The 22,282-nt window shown below is 37.2% G+C and overlaps 1 protein-coding gene across 2 annotated transcripts in view; it reads left to right on the forward strand.

Annotated features, from left to right (window-relative positions):
• The window catches only part of RANBP9 (RAN binding protein 9), an 88,540-nt gene that overhangs the window by 58,340 nt on the left and 7,918 nt on the right, over positions 1 to 22,282 (forward strand). For both annotated transcript variants that reach the window (XM_082344456.1, XM_082344457.1), the window contains exons 6-12: positions 7,331 to 7,515; positions 10,034 to 10,146; positions 11,480 to 11,588; positions 13,123 to 13,313; positions 14,509 to 14,653; positions 17,914 to 18,035; positions 19,705 to 19,856. In XM_082344456.1, coding sequence (XP_082200582.1) covers positions 7,331 to 7,515; positions 10,034 to 10,146; positions 11,480 to 11,588; positions 13,123 to 13,313; positions 14,509 to 14,653; positions 17,914 to 18,035; positions 19,705 to 19,856 — 1,017 coding nt within the window. The remainder of the gene's footprint in view (positions 1 to 7,330; positions 7,516 to 10,033; positions 10,147 to 11,479; positions 11,589 to 13,122; positions 13,314 to 14,508; positions 14,654 to 17,913; positions 18,036 to 19,704; positions 19,857 to 22,282) is intronic.

Genomic DNA, 22,282 nt, shown 5'->3' on the forward strand with positions numbered 1-22,282 from the left:
TACTAATCATGTTTAAAATGCAGACTTATTGGTAATTAAGTTTATATGCCATGCCATGCATAGGCTAGAGCTCCTTTCTCAAGCTACCATTGGTCTGGACCATCAGAAATTAACCTCCAAATTGCACTGGACACCATTGCCCAAGGGAACTTAGCTGTAGCTAAAAACGAAATGGGAAATGATTATGTAAAATACACTTTTTAGTATCACTGTGGATTCATTCGAAATATGTCTCTTTGGTATTGTTGGACTTTTCAGTAAGTGGCTGTACAGCAGTTCTAGTCATTTACTAATTCAGTGTATATTGCGTGCCACCGTGCTGCAGGCTCTGTGCCTGGGGTACATTATTCAACAAAACAGATGAAGGTCTCTGTCCGCTTGCAGTATTCAATCTGAGGAACTTAGAGAATAAATAATGCATTAAGAATATTTTTAAAGGATTGAAATACTTTTTAAAGAAAGAGAAACAGTAGGGCTTGGGAGTACCAAAGACAGAACACACGTGGTACAATTTGCTCACCTTTGCTCAAGGTAATTCTTGAGCAGAGACTTTTGAGGAAGTGAGGGAGTTAACTAAATGGATACAGAGGACAAGAATGTTCCAGGGAGAGGGAATAGTTAGGGGAATGGTACTAAGGCAGTAGCACATCTGGCGTGTTTGAAGAATAGCATGAAGGGAGGTAGAGAGACGTGAAAGCAGTAGGAGGTGAGTCAGAGATGATGACAGGGAGGATGAGTAGATCATCTAGACCTTGAGGGACATTGTAAGGACTTGGGCATTTACTCTGAATGAAATACAAAGACACTGCAGAGTGTTGGTTATTATGAGACACTGGGATGAAAAATAGACTGCAGGGGGAGTAAGGGTAGAAGCAAGCCGACATGTGAGGGGCTATTGCAGAAATTCAGGCAGGAGATGATGGTGACTCAGCATCACTAGAGATGTAAGAAGTAGTTTGATTCTACATACCTTATTCCCCAAATATAAGGCTCTATCAATTGTAATATGCATCATATATAGCCCTAAGGGCCGGGGCAGGGGCGGGGGTGGTGGTGGAAACGAACAAACTAATGAACTATGATGAAGTGCTTTCTTATCATTTAGAATTTATATTTTATATTCACTGAATGATCTCTTCAGGTATTTAAATTTTTAATCAGTATCACTTATTACACACCTAAAAATGTTGCAGTAAATGATACAAATTGATCAAGGTTTTCCCCAAACTTCTTCATGTTCAGAGTCCACACTTGTTCAGAGTTAATGTCTGTGGTTTTCTACATGATATTGTCTTCTCTGCCATTAAGAACATTTCTTAAGAGTTCTCCATTATGTCTCTGGCACTGTCTTCCAAGCTCCTGACAGCATTGTGCAGGGTTTCACATGCTCACTTTCTTCATGTGACCAGAAGGTATTAACTAAAGCTTTTCTGACACAACCAGGACTCTGACATTCCTTTCTCAGTTGGTCCATAGTGGCTTGTTGACTAAAATGTCTTAGGAATTGCATTTATCCAGCTGTTTGACCAGGAAAAACAATCAAGACTCAAGAGTTTTTGGTGAGCTCATCCTTCAGCAAATTCACACCTATGCAGGTGGTGACCACTGCTGCCTCATGACAGCTGCCGGAACAGACGTAAGGTGCCAGTGATTATAAGATACATTCCAGCTCTAGAAATTTTTTGAGAGGGATGACAGGAGACTCAAAGGCAGAGAATAACACCCTATCTATAGGTTATTAATCTTCCTGAAGAAAATCCTAGAAAAACCAGAAGAAATCCAAGTTATAATAGAAAACAAACCAGGGAAAATTTGGAGTCTTACAGATCAGAATTTTGCTCATCAAGAGGTGTTATTTGATAAGCAGTGATGGAAGAAGTGTTTATCTTTTGAAAAAATATATAGTGTTAGGATTTTGTCTATATACTACAGTAGGTTCCAAATGGATTAAAGAGTTAAACGATTGATAAATAAATAAGATTTTTTAGAAATCTGAGAGCCAAGAGAATTTTCTGATGGATTGGATGTGAAAATGTAAGGAAGAGGATTTGACTTCAAGATTTTTGGCCTGAAGAATTGAAAGAATGGAGATGCCACTTACTGATATGGAGAAGGCTGTATTTTAGGTGGAGCACTTTTTTGAGGGGGGAAATCCGGAGCTCGTTTTGGATAAGTTAAGTGGACTTGTCAAGCATGCGGTTGGCTATACAAGCCTGGAACTCAAGAGAGTGATCTGGGCTGGAGATGAAAATTTGGGAGTCACTGGCATTTCAGTGTTTAAATTTAAAGTCATGAGACTGTTTGAAGTCAACAAGGGAGTGTGTGCAGGTAGAGAAATGGAGCAAGGACTGAGTTCTGGGGCGTGCCATGCTGGGGAGAAGAGAAGGAACCCGCACCAGGAAGGTGAGGAGCAGCGATCAGAGAGGTAGGAGGAAGACTAAGAGTTGCGTGTCCTCAAAGCCAACTGAAGAAAATATTTCCAGAAGGAAGGAGAAATTAACTGTGCCAAATGCCACTGTAACGTATCACATAAGACAGGGCTGTCGATCAGTGGGTTTGGCAGAGTGGAGGTCACTGGTGACCTTGTCGAGAGAGTTTCAGCAGAGTGACAGAGAAATCCTGACTGGGACGGGTTTAAGAGAGAATCGGAAGAGAGAAGCTGTTATAGAGTATGGACGGCTTTGGAGGATTTTGACCACAGTGAGGAGTAAAGAAGTGGGATGTGGTAGCTGGTGGTAGAATGGGGGACAGTAGGAGATTTTTTGTTAGATTCAGCAGGGTGTTTGCTGATGAGAACGATTCAGTAGCCAGAAACACAGTTGATGTTGTATACAGAGAGGAAAAGTAGCAATGATCGTACCCTCGACTGAACAAGGGAAGTGACCCAGTGTGTTAAGTGGAAAGGGGAGGCTTTAGAGAAGAGCGGCTGTGGTGGGGGCAGCGGGGTGTAGGTGTGGGCGCAGGTAGGCAGGTTCACGTGGCTCAGTATTGTTGCAGGGGTTTTGCTAAGGCTCCGTTTCGGTTGGAGTTGGTTAAAGCAGGGGTCCCCAAGCCCTGGGCTGCGGACCGGTGGCGGGCCGTGACCTGTTGCGAACCAGGCCGCAGAACAGGAGGTGAGCGGCAAGCGATCGGCGAAGCTTCATCTGCCGCTCCCCATCGCTCTCCATCACTCCCCACCGCTCCCCACCGCTCCCTGTCACTCCCCACCGCTCCCCGTCGCTCCCCACTGCTCCCCGTCGCTTGCATTACCCCCTGATCCCCCCCCCCAAGTCTGTGAAAAAATTGTCTTCCACAAAACCAGTCCCTGGTGCCAGAAAGGTTGGGGACCGCTGCGTTAAAGGGCCTACGTAGCTGGTTTGCTTTTCTTTCTTCTCCCTCTTTTTGTGGCACTGAGCAAGTAAAAACAACTTGTCAGTTAGCAGATTTTGATCCTCACTGATAGCTAGTGGGGATCATTTGAAAAAGGCTTAGCTAGTTGTAGACGTGTTGACTATTTTTGTGTTGCCTTCTGATTATTTTTTGTCCCGCTTTAGAATCGCCAGTTCTATTTTTTGCCTTGTCTGTGATTAACCAAGGGTGATACTCAGCTCTGTAGCAGTGGGTAAAGTGGTGGTTATGGTGGTAGTTGTAAGTTTTCTTTTAACAATACAGTGGCTCTGAGAGCTCTTTATTTTTATGACTGAGATCTGGGACTTCCACGTGTAACGTATCATTCTTCTACTTAAAAAGGAAAGAAGAAGTTAGTCTTTCTCTTAAAGGCGCCACCAAACAAGTGTTTCTATGTTGTGTACTGTTCACTAGCCAGTCGTAGCATTCAATCCCAGTGGAGAGTATGTTCACAGAAAAAAAGTGTACCTATTATGGAACACAGGGTGCTTCACGTCTCGGAAAACCTTAGATGTTTTCAAAATGATCTTTCTTCCCCAGCTCACCTCACCAGTTTGAGAAATGTCCACCTATAAGCTGACGAATTCAGTTGGGATTAGATAAATTCTTTTGTTATGGAAGCTGTTCACGTTTAAAATGATGCTGCTTTCCAGTTCCTTGGCCTGATTTGAAATCTACCTTTTATAGAAAGCATTATTTGCTTCAATTTTCTTTAGAAAAAAATCTTTTATATATAAAAGAACAAAACTATGATATTGAGGATATAATTTTATTGTGTATACTTAGCTTTTGAATAGCATTTTTAGTAGGTGTTTTCATCTTTCATGGGTTAATAGAAATGAGACCTATGTATTTTTCTATTCTCTTCATAGAGACTTAAATTATTCTCACTTCTAATTCTACATAGGCAGGAGTGCTTTTTTTTTTTAAATTTAAAAACAGTTTCCCTGAAAACATTGTTTTACATGTATCCATAATCTAGATAGACGCTACAGCATGGATGCACCTTGAAAACATTATGTGAAGTGAAAGAAGCCAGACAGAAAAGACCACCTATTGTATAATTACGTTGATACGAAATATCCAGAATAGGCAAATCTGTGGAGTCAGAAAGTAGATTAGTGGTTGTCAGCGGTTAGGAACTGGGGGGATACAGAGAGCGACTGCTAATAGGTATGGAGGTTTTTTCAGAGTGATGCAAATGTTGTAAAATTAGATAATGGTGATGGCTGCACAACTCTGTGACTAAGACCCATTGCATTGTTGTATTCTGCTTTTAGAAATCTATAATTTAGCAATTTAAAAGTCTATTATATTTTTTAAAATTTGTAGTTTAGTCAGTTAAGGGCTGTGTCCTTAATCTCTCCCTCAAGTTTTAAGGTGGAGTAAGTGGTATAAAAGGTACAGTTAGTTACTTTTCATTGAGCCTAAACTGACTTTGTCATTTTTAGTTCTTTATCACTTTATGATTATAGAAGGCAATATAGAGTGTTAAATAGTCAAATAATAAATATTTATAAATACAGGAATGTATAAAAGAGAAGTTCCTTATAATCCCAGCCTCTATAGATACAATGATTGTGTTGAGTGTATACCCTTCTAGATCTGTTTTAAACTTATGTTAGCCAGTATCTCCATGATTAAATGTAGGATGGAAGAAGACAGGGTCATAGTTGAGGCACTATTCTATAGCTTGCTTTCTTCATTTAGTAATGTATCTTGGGCCTCTTTCTGTGTCAGTATACACATTTGTAACTCTTCTTTTTGCTTGTTTTTATAATATCTTATTATATGATATACTACCACAATTTGAAGATGTACATTTTTCCATATTTTAACATTTATGATATGGGATGCATCTTAGAATCCATGGCCTGTCAGAGTTTAATGGGCAGTGTTTTTGCTTAGACATAAAATAATGGTAAATCTTGTAGTTAGTGGGGTCTGAGCTTCAATGATTGTGGTATATAATACCACCTGTGAATAGACATGCTTTTTAATTTTTTATTTGCTATTACAAATCATGCTGTGGGACATATATCTTTGCACATGTTTGTTTTTCTGTGGGATTAATTTCTTACAAGTGAAATTGCCTTGTCAGTTTTAATAGATTTTGCTGAATTTCTTTCTTAAAAGGTTATATGGGTTCACATTGGTGTGTACAGTGGATGAGAGGGCTTATTTTCCCAACGTTCATCAGCACTGGGTATTCTCAGTCTTTAAAATCTTAATCTGATGTGCAAAAATATCTTTATCTTAATATGCATTTTAAAAAGTGCAGTATGTCTCTTCATATTTTTATCATCTTATATTTCTTCAAATTGCCTATCTCTTGCCAATTAAATTTTTTTGAACTAGTAACCTTTGTCCTCCTATACTGTGAGAATATTTTTTAATATTTGGAACATTGATCCTTATATGTGTGGCAGATTGTTTTCTATAAAGTCTAGTTTTCTTGACATAAGAGTCTTTGGCTTTATATATTTTTGTTTTAAAGTATGTCACAATTTTATAATGGGTTTTCATGAAAAGAATACTGTGCTACGAGTAGAGAGCCATGAGTTTTTTCCTTTATGTGTGTCATTAACAAGCTGTGTGCTTTTGGAGACACCCCTTAAGCTCTTTAGGTCTCAGTTTTCTCATTGGTCAAATGAGAAGGTTGTAATAAGTATCTCACTTGTCTTCGGCTTAAAATTCTATTAACTTGCAAGTTTTGTTGATTGTTAAGAATCAGTACATTTGTTCAGTACCTTTGTGTGCATTGTGTTACCATTTATTTCCCTAATCCAGTGTGAGTATATTTCTCAATATTTTGACACAGTACTCCTTCTGTTTGTGATTTTGGTTGCTTGGTTGGTCAACTGATTTTAAAAACACCCTCTTAGCTTTTTGCAGTGAAATCTATCTAAGCACCTTATATGTACACACGAATTATACTCAATCTTTACCTAATTTTGTACTGAAAATACTTGTGATAACCATTAAAGCAAAGAGATAAGGCATAAATACAGAGACTGAAGATGAAGTAGGATTTGGAGTTACAGAAAGAAAAATTGAACTTAGATTTGGTGTTAAATAAACCTGTGTTCTAATCCCACCTCTGCCATAGTGTAGAACAACTGTGAGCAAGTTAATTTACCCGTAATCCTCAGTTTCTGTATCTTTGTAATGCAAATAATAATAATAATGATTTAACAGGATAATTATAATGATTAAACCTGGCCGTTTAGTAGACATTCAGTGACTTATGCTCCCTTTAGATGTAACAACTAGGGATAGAGCCAAAAGAAAGACTCCTGTATTTTTTGTACAAAATTTTTGAAGCTATTAAACTTGATTGTTTTACCTCGAAATCTTAGAGTATATCTTGGAGTAAATGCATTTCTTCATGAATCTGAATATTTAAATCCATCCTTTCCTTTTCTTGAAATATGCGCATTTTATTTTTATGTAAAGAATCTCTATTCTTAATGGCACTGTTTTGCTTATAATTAAGTTCTTATCATGATCCCTTAATAAAGGCATCCCAGATGTACAGATAAGTGAAATTATAAAATAGTACATGCCCAGTTAGGATGTACTTTCATAGTAACTAGCTTTCACGTGCAGTTTCTAGAAATGCATCGCTTATATCATACATAAAAGGATAAACCTGCGTTATACTTGAATCTCTACAACTATTATATGACATATTCTTAAGAGCAAGAATGGTGTCTTCATTTATTAGAAGTATAATGCCACATGGTCTCTGTGTATTTTTTTTGATGATTAGATTACAGGAAGTGATCGTTTTCATCCAGCATATAATGTATTTTAGATGATTTGCTTTAGTCTTCCTCTACTAGTTTTTGGTTGAGATTTTAAAATATTTATGAAGTAAATTTGTAGTTTTGTAGCATTTGAAAGAATGAATAGATGTTTAGTAAAATGTGTTGTCTTACAGCCCAATTTATATCCTACTGTGGGGCTCCAGACACCAGGAGAAGTCGTCGATGCTAATTTTGGGCAACATCCTTTCGTGTTTGATATAGAAGATTACATGAGAGAGTGGAGAACCAAAATACAGGCACAGATAGACCGGTTTCCTGTTGGAGATCGGGAAGGAGAGTGGCAGACCATGATACAAAAGTAAGTGAAGAAATGTGAACTGACATTTTCCAAAGTACCTTTTTTATAAAACATCTCATCCTTTTGGTATGAAAGACTATTTATTGAAGCTTTTTAATCTCTTAATATATATCCTAATGATTTTAATGTATTAATAATGTTTGATTTGGTGACACACATACCAAATTGTATTTTAGTCTGATTTATTAATTTGCTGGAAGACATAAAGTGACAGTAGATCTCTTAGGTTAATGCATTTGCTATCCTTAGTAACAGGATTTAACGGTTTCCGTAGGTTATGTGATTCAACTATTAATAGTGCCAATGCAAAAGATAAATTCAGAAAGATAATTTAGATTGTATAATTCAGCATTGTGGTATTTGGACATGAACTTGGCTATGTTGTTCAGCAGTAATGTCAATATTTATGAAGAAAAAATTATTGCTTAGTAAGAATAAGCATCAAAATAGTGGTGTAGTTTACATACTGGAATACAGACTTGATGTGTACATTTCACGTTTCAGGATTTGGCTGAATTTTTCCAGTGAATGGTTTGCTGTGTAAGAATAATACCAGCTATTTTTGTTTACTAGGATCCCTTTTTTCTTGTCTGACTAAAAGCCTCCAGCTTAAGGAATTTTTAAAACTCCATTTACTTATTGTATATTCTATAATTAGACATTTAAGAGGAGCTAAAGGGAATAAAGACCAAGGGACAGCGAGTGTGGAGTTAGGACTCCTCAGTGCGGGTTAAATACTTAGGAATCGGTAATAACAGTGGTAGAGGACGGGCAGCAGCAGAGCAAACAGTGGGTGTCAGTCAAAGTACCGCTTATCTCAACTCATTTTTACCCAAAATTTTCAACTTGTTTTTTTAGGCAGCTTTTTATGAAAAGGTAGAATTTCAATATGGAAGTCAGCAGGAAAATGTAACTCCTGTGACAGTCAACTTTTTAGACTGTGCCTTTGCTTGAAAGGCTAGCCATGACACGAGAATGTCAGTAATACTGAATAGTAGCTCTTAGAACTTGAAATAGTGCAGACTTTAAAATAAATACCAGTAAGTTTAAATTGTCATTCTTGCTACTGTAATCTAACCTGAGAAAATTAAAGATACCATCAGCTTGACACAGTTCATCTTAAATGTCTGTATAATTGCTTTGAACAGTCTTAAATTTACAAATCTAATAAAACTTTGCATATTTTTTGGAGGAGATAATTTTGGACATGATGATGATTCTGAAAACAAGCTTTTTCCCTAGAGCTGTTATCAGAGCCTCAACACTAGTATTTTGTCCTGCACAGTTGAAAGAATAGTGAAACTGACTCAGAATCCCATAGTTGCCATGAGTTAGAGTTGGAGCTAGGATAGACTGCTGTCTGGGGGGTCACATCTCTTAATGCTTTGAAAATGGTTACTACTGAGCATCATGGCAGGATAGTTGTAGAGGAAGCATTGTTTATCTTAATCCTATAGCCAGAGTTCAGTTGAGGGCACCCTCCCCTACCCCATGCTTCACAAAATTGATACTCACCATGACCTCCTGGGAAGTCCATTTTAAGAGGTTCTCCCCTACCCTCTTAAATTAATTTGAATAATTAGATGAAATAAAATGAAAAAAATCTGGTTCTTAGAGATCCTCCCCTCTGCCACCTCAGTCCCCTTTTCCTGAACCACTACTTTGCACCGTTTTCTCATGGGCCCCTTAGTTGTGCTGGATGGAGGCAGGTTTAAAAGTTGGGTGTTTAGAGAGAGATGAGGTATTTGAGTTAATATCGTTTAGTCAACAGTTTTTCTAACGTTTTGTGGTTAGATGTAAATGCCAACACCACTTGGTAGCTTTTTTAAAAAAGAAACTTTCTCTTTGGCAGTGTCACTTACATGTAAATCATATTTGAGGAATTAATGTCCTGTGCACGACCATACTAACTGATTTAGATTAGAAGGCTGACTCCTCATTGATTAATATTATCACCCTCATAGACTTTGTTCCGGAGGATTCTCTCTCTGGGTTCACCTTAGTATTTTTTGTGTTCACACCTTGTGATCCCATTTTATGTAACTGACGGATAAAGAAAATGGTTCAACTACAGAACACAAAGTTAATCTGTTGTTTTTAAATTGTTTTATTTTACAAAATGGCAACACTTTACTAGGATAAGTCATATGATAAAGGTAAAATAGAAATTATGGTTAGTACGATTCAATAAGGATGGGAAATAATAGGAAAGGACCTGGGGATAATGGAATGCCAAGAATCAAAGTCATTTAATGTCCTTGATTCTCTGGTAATACTTATTTCTAGGGAGAGTAGTCTCACCTCAGCATTTGCATTTATCTTTTTTGAAAATACTACATGAATAAGACAAAATGATTTTTTTTTAACTTATTTTAAAGTTGAGGTACTTAAAGCCTTAATTGTTCCAAGGGCATAGGTTGGTCTTATAATATCAGAGTAGACCTTGTTTATATAAATTGTAGTATGAACCATGTATTCTCTTGACTAAAAGATGTGTGTTTCTTCTTTTTATTTTAAGAATGGTTTCATCTTATTTAGTCCACCATGGGTACTGTGCCACAGCAGAGGCCTTTGCCAGATCTACAGACCAGACCGTTCTAGAAGAATTAGCTTCCATTAAGAATAGACAAAGTAAGGACCCTGTGGTGCATGGCTAACACTTGTTTTCAGATTATAGGTTTGGTTACATTGATTTTTAGAAATTTTATTTTTTAAATTAAAATTTTTTCAAATATATTAACTTGAAATTATGCCTCTGAAATTTATTTTTATTGACATTTTTGAAGATTACATTAAAAATTCACTTATTAGCATTCTGGATGTAGAAAGATACAATTTTGGAGAAATTTTTGTAAAAATGTTTGCCATTTTTTCTTAAAATAAAATATATTTTCTTGAGCTTTCAGGAAGTAAACATTTACTAAACAGTGTTTTTTTAAATTGGTAAAGTAGTCCACGATTAGATGTTAGTGGAGATAACGTGTAAAATAAATTTAAGTATCTTTGCATTTAAATTGCTATCTAAATTTAAGGTAGTATTGATCTTAAGTATTTATTGCTTAGGTGCTGGTGCTTGTGGCCAGAGCTGTGGAGTCTGTTCTGCCCAGGGCAGGTCAGCACAACAGCGGGTCCACAGTAGCCACCCTGAGACTGGTGCGGTTAGGCCATTAGGGAGGGCATGGCTTGATGAAAGTACAGGGATAAAAACAAGACGTTACGGGTGAGATCACGATGGATGAAAACAAATGTTTTATAGGTCAGACTGCTGTGATAGCACGGATGACACTGCGTTGTAGCTAACCGTACGCCTGCCTGTCTTTCTCACGGCGTTGTAAGCCCTGGCAAGCAGGAGGCGACCGCTTACTCTTCGTATCCCCGTCATCTAACCCACAGGGCCTGCTCACTGGGTAGCTACTGGATTCAGGTCTTACTCAAAGGCTAGCATTCGTTTAGTACTGGGTTCGAAAGGTTATAGTATTTGATAAGACACTTGGAATATTATTTCTTTAATGTTTCCTATGGTCTTTTTTTTAAAAAAAAAAAACACTTTTATTGAGGTATGGTTGACATGTTAAAAACTGTACATACTTAGCGTATATACCTGGCTGAGTTTGGAGATAAGTATATATCTATGAAATCATCACCACAATGTATGCCATAACGTACCCATCTTTTTCATTTTAGTGTTCAGTACATCAGTATTGCTTAACAGGTATTTTTCCTGTGCTACTTGTATGTGAGTTTGTGGGGTTTTTTAGTAGTTTATTAAAGTACTTGTTTTTCTAATTTTTTAATTTGTCTGAAAATTTTCGTTGAAGTAGAAACTGAGTTAGAAAAAGAAGTGGAACGTAATCATGATAATTTATTTAAAGATTTTGTACTAAATTTTTTTTGAGGGTCCACTAAGTTTCTGTTTCTATTCTTTTTTTAAAAAATTTATCTTTTGCTTTCTTTTTCTAAATAGGAATTCAGAAATTGGTGTTAGCAGGAAGAATGGGAGAAGCCATTGAAACAACACAACAGTTATACCCAAGTTTACTTGAAAGAAATCCCAATCTCCTTTTCACATTAAAGTGAGTTTAATGAAATGTTATATTAATTATACATGTGCGTATTATATAATCAAAATTATTTTCATGCTTTAGTAGTTTTAATTTTTGTTTTACCTTGTTTCAGATATTTGGATATAATTTTGTAATGTAGCACCTTTAAGTAACAGGTTATAGGATATGCTTGTGTGTTGAGGACTGTAGGCAGAGGGCATCTTTTACTTTGTGTTTTGCTCTCTGTCATTCTATCCCTGTGTTTAAAAACGTGAAAATCTTACTTAGAAGATGGGTGTCTATTTTTCCTCCTGTATAGAACCTTATAGTAAGTTTGGGGCATTTTAAAAAACTGTGGCAAAAATATACATTAAATTTGCCATTTTTACATGTACAGTTTTCTGGTATTCACATTGTTTCTGGTACATTCACATTGTTTTTCAACCATAACCAACCATCCCTTTCTAGAACTTTTTTCATTATCCGAGACTGAAACTTAGTACCCATTAAACACTGACTCCCCATTTCTCTCTCTCCCCACAGCTCCTAGCAACCACCGTTCTACTTTCTGTCTCTATAAATTTGAATTTGACTGCTCTAAATACCTCATATAAATGGAATCATAAAATATTTGTCCTTGGTAACTGCCTTGTCTCACTTAGCATAACGGGTGTACAAATATATGTTAGAGTCCATGCTTTCAGTTCTTTTGCGTATACACTCAGAAGGGGAATTGTTGACCATATGATAACTTTGTGTTTAATTTTTTGAAAATTAGTCCTCACAGTTCCATAGCCCTGCACTATTTTACATTTCCACCAACAGCGTACAAGAGTTCCGTTTCTCCACATCCTCACCAACACTTGTTATTTTCTGTTTCTTTGCTTTTTTTTTTCATAAATAATAGCCATCCTAATTTGGCATTTTTTAATTGGTCGTATGAATCTTCGTTATTTTAAAATTCAGGTGTTATTAGGTTTAAGATTTAAACTCTTTAAGCACCAGAAATTCTAAGCCCAGTGTCAAAATTGTCTTGCTTTAGAATCAAAGTTTAAACGTGGCCTGTTTTGGTTAAGAGGAATGAGGAAACTTGGGGACTTAGGCTCTTATTTTGTATGTAGGTAGGTATGTATATAAAAGTACATGTTTGTAAAGCAATTATACTCCAATAAAGATGTTAAAAAAAAAAGTACATGATGTTCTTATGTACTATTTGGTTTGCTTCCAAGTGCAAATATTATTTTGATTATTTTAGCTAAAAAAAAATGAGGTCCATTTTGGTTTGTTTATTATAGCTACAGATAGATTTTCATTTTCTTAGTAAATCTTGATTAAAGGCGATACAATGTCTTTTGCATTATACTCTCATTTTTCTGGAAAATTTTGAATTCTAAGCAGTACAGTATATGGAACCATGTTTAGTATTTTTAGCATACTATCTAAAGGCCACATTTACTGATAAATACAAGTTCTTAAAATATTTCCTTTCAGAAATCTGTTGCTATTAAATAAACAAACAGTAATTTGAAGATCATGTAAGTAAATTTTTCTTTTCTCTTTTTAGAGTGCGTCAGTTTATAGAAATGGTGAATGGTACAGATAGCGAAGTACGATGTTTGGGAGGCCGAAGTCCAAAATCTCAAGACAGTTACCCTGTGAGTCCTCGACCTTTTAGTAGTCCAAGTATGAGCCCCAGCCACGGAATGAGTGTCCACAGTTTAGCATCAGGCAAAGGAAGTGCTGCACATTTTTCTGGTGAGGTTCAGTCTTACGACATTATCTTAAAATTTTTATCCTTCTTCGTGGTTTTGAACCAAAATAAAATTTTTTAAAAAATCTAGACATTTCTGCTAGGCGTTTGGCACATCTGTATACTTGATCTCAGGATGTTCTGGAGGAAGAATTGTGGGTGGGTCAGATTCATGTGTTCTTAGTACCAGGAAGCAACTTGGAGACGGGCTGTCTCTAAGAACAGGTGATTAACGGATCTCTGGAAATGAAGGGCGGCGTTCAGGTTGTCTCTAGAAGTTAAATCGGAGATGTTCGGTGATGAGAAGGTAATTGTGTGTGTTAGGAAAGGATAACTGTAAAGTCGCTGACATGGCTGTGCTGTCTGAAGCCACCGATCACCACACCCAGCTACCCAATGCCTCTCGCTCATTCTTTCCCAGCCAAGCTGCCGGCAAGAGTCAGCTCTGCCTGTTCATTTCCTCCTATCCTTTTCTGGACTCACCAAGGCCTTTGGTGTTCTCTTAATTAAAATAAAATTCTCTCCTTTCTTGGCTTTTATGACATCACTTCTGCAGGTTTATTTCTGATCCTTCTCAGTCTTTTTTCTTTGCTTGTCTCTTTAATTCTGTTTTTCCCAAGGTATTATCTTTCCTCTGTACATTTAACGTTCTAAAGCAGAAGTCAAATACTGTTTCCTGTCCTTTCCAAGAGTAGAGCAACACCTTTGCTTTTTCTCACTCAACATATACCTTTCTACGTTGCTGCCTCTCAGCCTGTTTACATCACCATCCTGCACAGTGTGCGTGAATCTCATGTTTGTGTCCTTAGTCACCACCCCTCTGACACCACGTGTCACGTCAGGCTTGGACAGATTCTTAGCCTCTGTGTATTCATATGTAAAATGGGGTTATGATAACTCTGGGCTTCATGGGCGGGGGCTGGGGGGTTGTGAGGATTAAATGACACCCATAATTAAGCCTTCAATAAATATAGGAGGAGACCCATAATTAAGCCTTAAATAAATATAGGAGGAGATGACAGCTCACAATTAAGTATCCTTATGTTCTTTCAAAGAAGTTATCCATTTGTTTTCTATTTAAGTAGTCCATTGACTTTCCTGCATTATAAAAGTCTTAAATACATGATCAGAATATGGTACATCTGTTACAACCTTATGTGTTTGTTTCTATTTTTATAAAGTTTTTTTCTTTTTTCCCAGGTTTTGAAAGTTGTAGTAATGGTGTAATATCAAATAAAGCACATCAGTCGTATTGCCATAGTAAACACCAGTCGTCCAGTTTGAATGTACCAGAACTGAACAGTATAAACATGTCAAGGTCACAGCAAGTTAATAACTTCACCAGGTAATGATATCCCTAGCTTTTGCGTTACTATAAATAACCTTAATTATAGGTGTCATCATTTTTAATAATATGCAGAAATTGAGGTAGATGGTCCATAGTGGGGGTCTGAGAGTTCCCAAGCCCCCAGAGGTTAAAAGGGTGGGGAGTAAGTTACCCAAAGCTTTCTGTTCTCCTAGTGTTCATGGAGGCTTCTCCTTCTGTTCCTTCCCCTTCCTCTACGTCACTCTTCCCTCTAGTGGGGTGATAGGGACACATCCAGGGTTCTGCATTTCATCTTCCTGCCACCGCAGACCCGTACAGGTGGTTACATACATGCCACTTGTTATGTTTCCAAGTGAAGTCACAATAGTATATTTAACCTCTGCGGTTAACATATGATACAGTTACAACTATTTTTTTTCTTTGTGTGTGGGTTTTTTGGTGTAAGTGTGTGAAGTGTTTCCTGAGTTCCAGATAACTAACTTTACAAAAAATATTTGATGAGAACCTATCTTTAATTTAAGTAGCTTGCGTATAACAGATGGTTAAGTCATTTAGTGAAAACATACAGTGTGAGGAGAGTATTGAGAACCTGTTGGATGTCAGACACTGCTAGGCATGGTCTCCACTTGAAGAGCTTTGAGAGAAGTCTCTGTCAGCATACTATGACATACTCAGGTTTACTATTCATGAAACCGAAAGGTTTCATTTGAATTGAATGCTAGTGTGTGACAGCAAGTTCTTATGGATTTTATCAATTTGATGTTGGTTTGGTCTTAGAACATGAATTGATTGGTCACACTGCGTTTTGGGGGAATGTTTATCAGTGCAAAATTCTCCCATTGAAGGAGAGAGAACCTAATGTTTACCATGACTCTTAATGGAAATATGACTCTGGAGAAAGAAGTATGTGTAAAAATCTGTTTTCACAAATTTGGAGATTAATCAGAATTTCCAGGTTATCTGTCACAAATGATAAAAATGTACTGAAGTAATGGTATTGTGTGATACAGGTGATAATGAAGTCCACAAAAATGGTATGAGAAGAACAGTAGGAAAACGGACTGTCTTGCTGAGGAGGTCAGGGTAGTCAGTAGAGATGACATAACTAGAAAATATAAGATTAGAATATTGTAGTGAAACTTTTGTATGGAAATTTAAAAGATTAAGCCTTTAGTACATCATTGTACTTTATAGTATATTAGTACTTTATCATTGTTAGAGGGTTCTACCATAGTTTGAGGGTAGGATTGCAGTTTCTTCGTGAGTTTTTCTCTTAAATACTATCCTTCTGGCAGGAAGTTGCTAAAGAGACCTGTTATTACCTGAGTTGAGGGAAGCAAGCTCAACGGAAGGGGCTGATGACACGGCATCCTCTTTTGTGTGCAGTATAGAAGAAAGTAAGCTTCTAAACTGCCTTAAACTGTTAAGCAGTAACAGTTATTTTCTAGTTGGTAATGGCTTTCCTTACCAGCGGTATTGTGAAGTAGGCAAAGATGGTATTAACTGTGAAAACCATTTTACAGATGTAGAGCTGAGTACCAGAGAAGTAAATGACTTTTTTTTTTTAAGGTTAATAATTAGTAACTAGTAAGCTGCAGAACTGCGACTGCTTCCCAGGATGTCTGACTTCTAGACTTGTGCTTTCTCCCTTATACTCCCCCATCAGAAATGCTCTTCTCCCTGCTCTCCTTCTTCTCCTCCATCCTAACTTCTATTCAAGCTGTAAAACTCAACTTCAGATGTTTCCTCTTCCAGGATGTTTTCCTTGATTTATATCCCCGCCAAATGTTGTGTCACTCCTTGTGATGAACTTTCATCACAGTACTGATTCTCTGTACTATAATAACTTTATTAGCTTTTTCTGGGCTGTTCACTCCTGGAGGGCAGGGGCTGTTTCATTATATCCTTAGCACCTAACACAGAGGATGGCCCAGAGGCTCTTAAATGTGTGTTGAATGAAAGTATCCCTCTCAAATATTATATTGGATTATGAAAAATGCACTTTAGTATATTAATAAGATCACTAAAAGCTACGATCTTAACGATTTCCCTTAAACATTATTTTTAAAGTTTGATTTTTCTTATCAATTCTCAAATTTCATCAAGATACCAAACAAGCTTTCTGACTGACAAAAATGTCCTGGGGCCATTGCCCTCTTCTTCCTAGATCTCTGTGTGCCTTTTTACCCTGATAGGTCTTACTGATAGAAGTGTGTATGCACCCACGCGTGCCCACGCGCCCAAGCTAACCATTGGTTACCTTTGCTAGCGTTATGCATAAGGTGCTTTTTGCTTATCTGCATTTGATGTTTTTTTTTTTTCTACAGACATTGCCTTTTTAATGAGAAAAGATCATTTTTATTTAAAAATTTTCTAAATTTTCATCAAGCGTTTCCTTCTGAGCTGTATAATCATAACCTAGATCTTCATAGGAGAAATTTGGATGGTTAGATATTGTTGCTTGGGGTGTGGAAGGACCTGAAGGGCAAATATTGACGAGTTCAGCATGGCCCTGTAGAACTGTCGGCACATGCTATTCGTTCCGTCAACGTGACGTAGGTGAGAATTGGAAATGCCCTAAGTATCTCCAGAACAGCATTTTAAAAATTAAGATTCAGCAATATTTTAGAATCTTCAGCCAATAAGAAAGCCTGTGAGAGAAAAATAGTGTTGGGTGCTGGGAAGGTATGAAGGGATGAGACTGAGTAGTTTTTCAGGTTATTATTTGCCTTTGAGAAAGAGTATATTTTTGAGTAGTGAGGACAAATGCCAAAACATCAAGGCCGTTAATGAAAAAAATAGTCTAGAAGCGACTCGAGTATGAGCGCGGGGAAAGAGGTGAAGAGAGGTGGGTTCCAGGAGTAGTTTGAGAGGGAGGGTTTCCCTTACACGCTGCCAACTGAATGCTTGGGTGAGGGTCAGGGATTCTGGGGCAGGAGTTGATTAACAAAGAATGGAGAGCAGATCTGAGTTTGAAAAATAGCGGGAAATATGTGCTGAAAAATGATTTCTCCATATTGATCGGAAGTCATAAAACCACTACATTTTAGTACATGTACTTTTTTTCCTCCCTTATCTCCAGGAGTACAGATTTGTTAAAGGTCAGCTACAGATTTGGCTTTGAATACATTCAAGATGTAACTAAATACCTTTTTTCCAGATTGCTATTGCCTTATGAAGTCAGTTTATAAGTAGGCTCTGTAGTTGAGTAGTAATTTATTTTAAACTAAGCTGCAAGTATGCTATTTCTAAAATTAGGTTTGTTTTTTCATTTTCAGTAATGATGTAGACATGGAAACAGATCACTACTCCAATGGAGTTGGAGAAACTTCATCCAATGGTTTCCTAAATGGTAGCTCTAAACATGACCACGAAATGGAAGATTGTGACACCGAAATGGGTCTGCAGTGATATTTCTTACATTTTTAATAAAAAATGATGACTACAAGGTTATGTTTTTACTTGTACTGATTCACAGCTGATGAGCATAAATCAAATTTAAAGATGTATGAGCCATTGGATTTTATAGTGATACGTATTACTTCTCGTAAAATTTCTTGTGAGAGTGGGTTGCTAAAGAGAGTAGAGTTTAATTTTTTGGTATCTTCTTTGCTGAACTGTTTCTGCACAACTGTAGTGCTTTCATTAATGTAGGAGTACTAACTTATTAGTGTTAAATATCCTTTAGGATAGCTAAGGTTGGAGATATGAAAAGTTTTTACACCTATTTCAGTATAGCCAATAAAGGCCAGATGGGTAGAGATGATTTTATAAGTTCTAATCAAACTGTCTTAAATTCATTTAATGTGAATATATGTGACTGTGCATAGCCCAGTGCCTGGCAGTAGGTGCCTACATTTGACACCCCCTTGGCTCCTCCCCCCTCAGAACTATGTGGCTGACAGATATATCAGCATGCATAATTTTACTTTGCTGACAACTTGTGTAGTAAATTGTACCAAAAAGTTAAACCATCAGCAAACTTTCCCATCAATTGGAGAGTGAAAATTATTGAAGCTTATAAATTCTTATTAGTCAGAACATTAGATTACTTAGTATTTTGAGATTAAAAGGTACTTATTCAAATTGTTAGAAACTACTTTATAAATGCAAACTTATATTACACAACCACCTTGTTGTTGAGGATTGTGTGTTCCAATGCATAATTCACTCTTTCAAGCAAGGAGTATGATTGAAAAGGCAGCCTAGCTTCACTCTATCAGATATCAGCAAGCAACCTCAACATTCCAAGAGTAATTTGAGCATAGTGATTAAGAGCAGGAGTTCTAGAGCCGGATCACCTGGATTTGAATTCTGCAACTGCCACTTACTAGCTGTGTAACCTTGGTCAAATTACTTAGGAGCTCTTTGCCTCAGTTTCTTCATCTGTAAAATGGGTATAATAATAACGGCCTCATAGCTGATCTGTGAAAAGCTAATAGCACAAAGTAAGTGCTTCGTAAACATTAACTATTATCATCGTCATTAGTGATTTATAATGTTGTTGTTATTAGTGACTTATATTGTTTGTTATTGATCAGTGATTATTGTCAGTCAAGATATACACTGTAAAATTTTTTCCTAAAAGTAGTATTTTTCTAAAAGTAGTATAATTAACCCTTTTGATTAGTATGTGGTGTCTTCTGTGTTTTTACTGGAGTCATTTAGTCTTTCTTACCTTCTATCTCTGTTCTTTGTCAGTTAAAGTAGCCTGAGAAGCATTACTTTTTTCTTTCTTTCTTTTTTTCATGTTGCTGTAGTTTTAGAAAATCGTGCTTATTAACCTTTCATAAAATTTTCCCTGAGACATATGTACATCCTAACACTGAAAGGTTGTCACCTGACTTTCAACTGCAAGCTGGGTATTGGATCCTAGACTCTTGAGGCCTAGATAAAGTATACCTTTTAGCTACAAAGGTCCACATTAAATTAAAAATCTGCATATTTAGGTAAAATATTAGGAAGTAGTTACTAAATGAAACGTCCAAAATGTTGTAAGCAGTTTATGTTCATTTCTCCATTGTACTCCAGATGTAAGGTAGTAAAATACCTGTTTGTTTTGCTTACAGAAGTTGATTCAAGCCAGTTGAGACGCCAGCTGTGTGGAGGAAGTCAAGCCGCCATAGAAAGAATGATTCACTTCGGAAGAGAGCTACAAGCGATGAGTGAGCAGCTGAGGAGAGAGTGTGGCAAGAACACAGCAAATAAAAAAATGCTGAAGGTAAATTTGTTTTCCCTTGAAAACTTATAAATGTGTCAAAGGAACGAAAATGTAGTTTTGTACATTGAGCAACACTGGAACTCTTGTTGGGAAACTTGGACGCGCGCTCCTCCCCGGCGTCCTGCCCGGCCGAGAGTGAGAACGCGTGGCCGGGTTTGGCAGCCCTGCTCTGCTGGAAGGAGCGCTGGACTTCTGTGAAACATACAGATTAAATCTCAGTTCTGCCACTTACCAGTGCTGTGTGCCCCTTGTCAACTTGCTTTCTTAGTTTTCTCGGCTATAAAATTGGCAGAGTTATTAGGAGAAATGTGAGTGTGCTGATAAAACTATAAATTTGAGATATTTTTACTTTAGTAGAGATTGTTCAGGGTTGCAGCAAATTGAATGTGTGGCTTTTATTTTGAGATTGGTGAAGGGTTGGGTCATCTTTCACAGAAGAGATAAAACACGTCTTCAAGTCTCTTCTGGATTGATGCCTGCACTGGATATAGTGAGATGGAGAAAAGGGAAACAGTTCATTAAGTTAGCCACAGTTCTGTGTAGCAGTTAAAGATGGAGCTTTGCCTACCTTAAGTCAGCATTGCAGTTAGTGGTAGAGATGAGATTTTTTTCATGTTCATAGAAGTCCCACCAGCCCTGTACACCTGTGAGACATGAACCTAGCCATTGTGGTTTTTTGTTCTGTTTTGTTTGTCCTGCATGAGGTTGGGCTCAAAGTTGGTTTGTTACAAATATTTTCTCCTGAATGTTTTGAAATAAGCCCAAAAAACGAAGGGGAGATGCATGTAGTGGCCTTGACACTGATGCTTGGGTATAGGAGAGGGCGAGACTCAAGACTCCTGCCATCCCTTCCTGACCTAGACAGAGAGAGGGCCAGCGAGCAACACGTAGTAGTGCTAAATATGGCATAAAATCCGTCCCAAAAAAAAAAAAAAAAAAACCCATCCCAGCTACATGCGCTGTAGCCTCAGTAGAGCACCTGTCTAGTCTAGGATGGGTTAACAAGCCACCTGTATACACCTCCAGAGAAAAAGGCATGCGTAACTGGATTTTTCCAGACTGGGAATTTTCATTATTATACAACTTTGAGAATCTTTTCTGATATCAGCAGTGCTAAGAAACTTCTCAGGCTTTATTATTATTTCACGTATCCAAAGCTATCCCTTTGGGAAACTTCTTTGCTAGGTACTGGGGTTGTTTTAGGGCAGTGGTTCTCAACCTTTTTGGTATCTAAACACTTCAAAAACTATTAAAGATTCCCAAAGGGCTCTTGTTTGTATAAGTTATATTTATTGATTTTACTCTACTAGAAATTAATACTAAAAATTCATTTTAAAATAATGTCATTGTTATTTTTCATAAAAGTGTTATTTTATCTTCCTAAAATAAACAAACAAACATAATGAGAAGAGTGGCCCTGCTTTACATTTTTGTAAATCTCTTTAATGCTAGGTTTAATAAATGATAAGCTGGATTCTCATACCTACTTCTGTATTCAGTCTGTTGTGATATCACACACATGTAGCCTCTGGAAAACCCCACTGTATAGTTGTGAAAGAATGAGAGTGAGAAAAGAGCAAGTAATATCTTAGTATTATTATGAAAATAGTTTTGCCCTCACAAGAGACCCTGAAAGGGTCTTTGACCCAGTTGTCCCTGGATCATGCTTTGAGAACTGATGTTTTAGGAGATATTTGGGGATATGAAATGTTTTTAAAAAAGAATTCATAGGCTTTTTTACACCAGGTCATCTGACTCTGTTTTCTTGTTAATACTTTATGCTAATGGAGTATGATTTTATGTAGCCCCTTTGAAAATTTAACATTCCACTCCATGGCTTATTCTTTGATTCTAATTTGCATGAAGCACAGGAAATGGCATTACATGGCCTATCCTCAAAGATATTCCTTGATTATATATTGAATTAAGTGAAGATGTAATTCATCATCTAAAGAATGTGGATGGCTTTGAGTTTGTCCCTCTGACTTCTAAGCAAATGCCAACTACTTCAAGAGATTGTCTTAACACTCTGAGCTGCTTCTCTCCCATTCCCCAAACGTATCTTGATCCAGGTAAGAGATAAGATGGGTGGCGGATCCGGCTTCTAAGTACCTAAAGAACAATGCTGGAGGATTTGAGGGTAACACAAAGAGAACTTTTTTTTTTGCCCTGGTTGAGAAGGTTTAGAAATTACTGTTTTCTTTTCTTCTTCACTTCAGGTCATGGGTGGTTGAAAGGGGTTTTTTTATCTTTAGTTTTGTTTGAATTTGCACAGACTTCTGAAGCATGCATACACGTGTAGAGAGACAGGATTTGGTTAAGGCTGGCGTGAGACTTAGCGAAGTTGCCGTAAGGTACACGCGTGTTTTGCTTCCCCTCAGTCGTGGAGTAGCACGCGCACTGCAGACCTCGGGGTGGCCCACCTG

The sequence above is a fragment of the Balaenoptera borealis genome, assembly GCF_965194805.1.
Source record: "Balaenoptera borealis genome assembly, chromosome: 12".
Classification (NCBI taxonomy): Eukaryota; Metazoa; Chordata; class Mammalia; order Artiodactyla; family Balaenopteridae; genus Balaenoptera; species Balaenoptera borealis.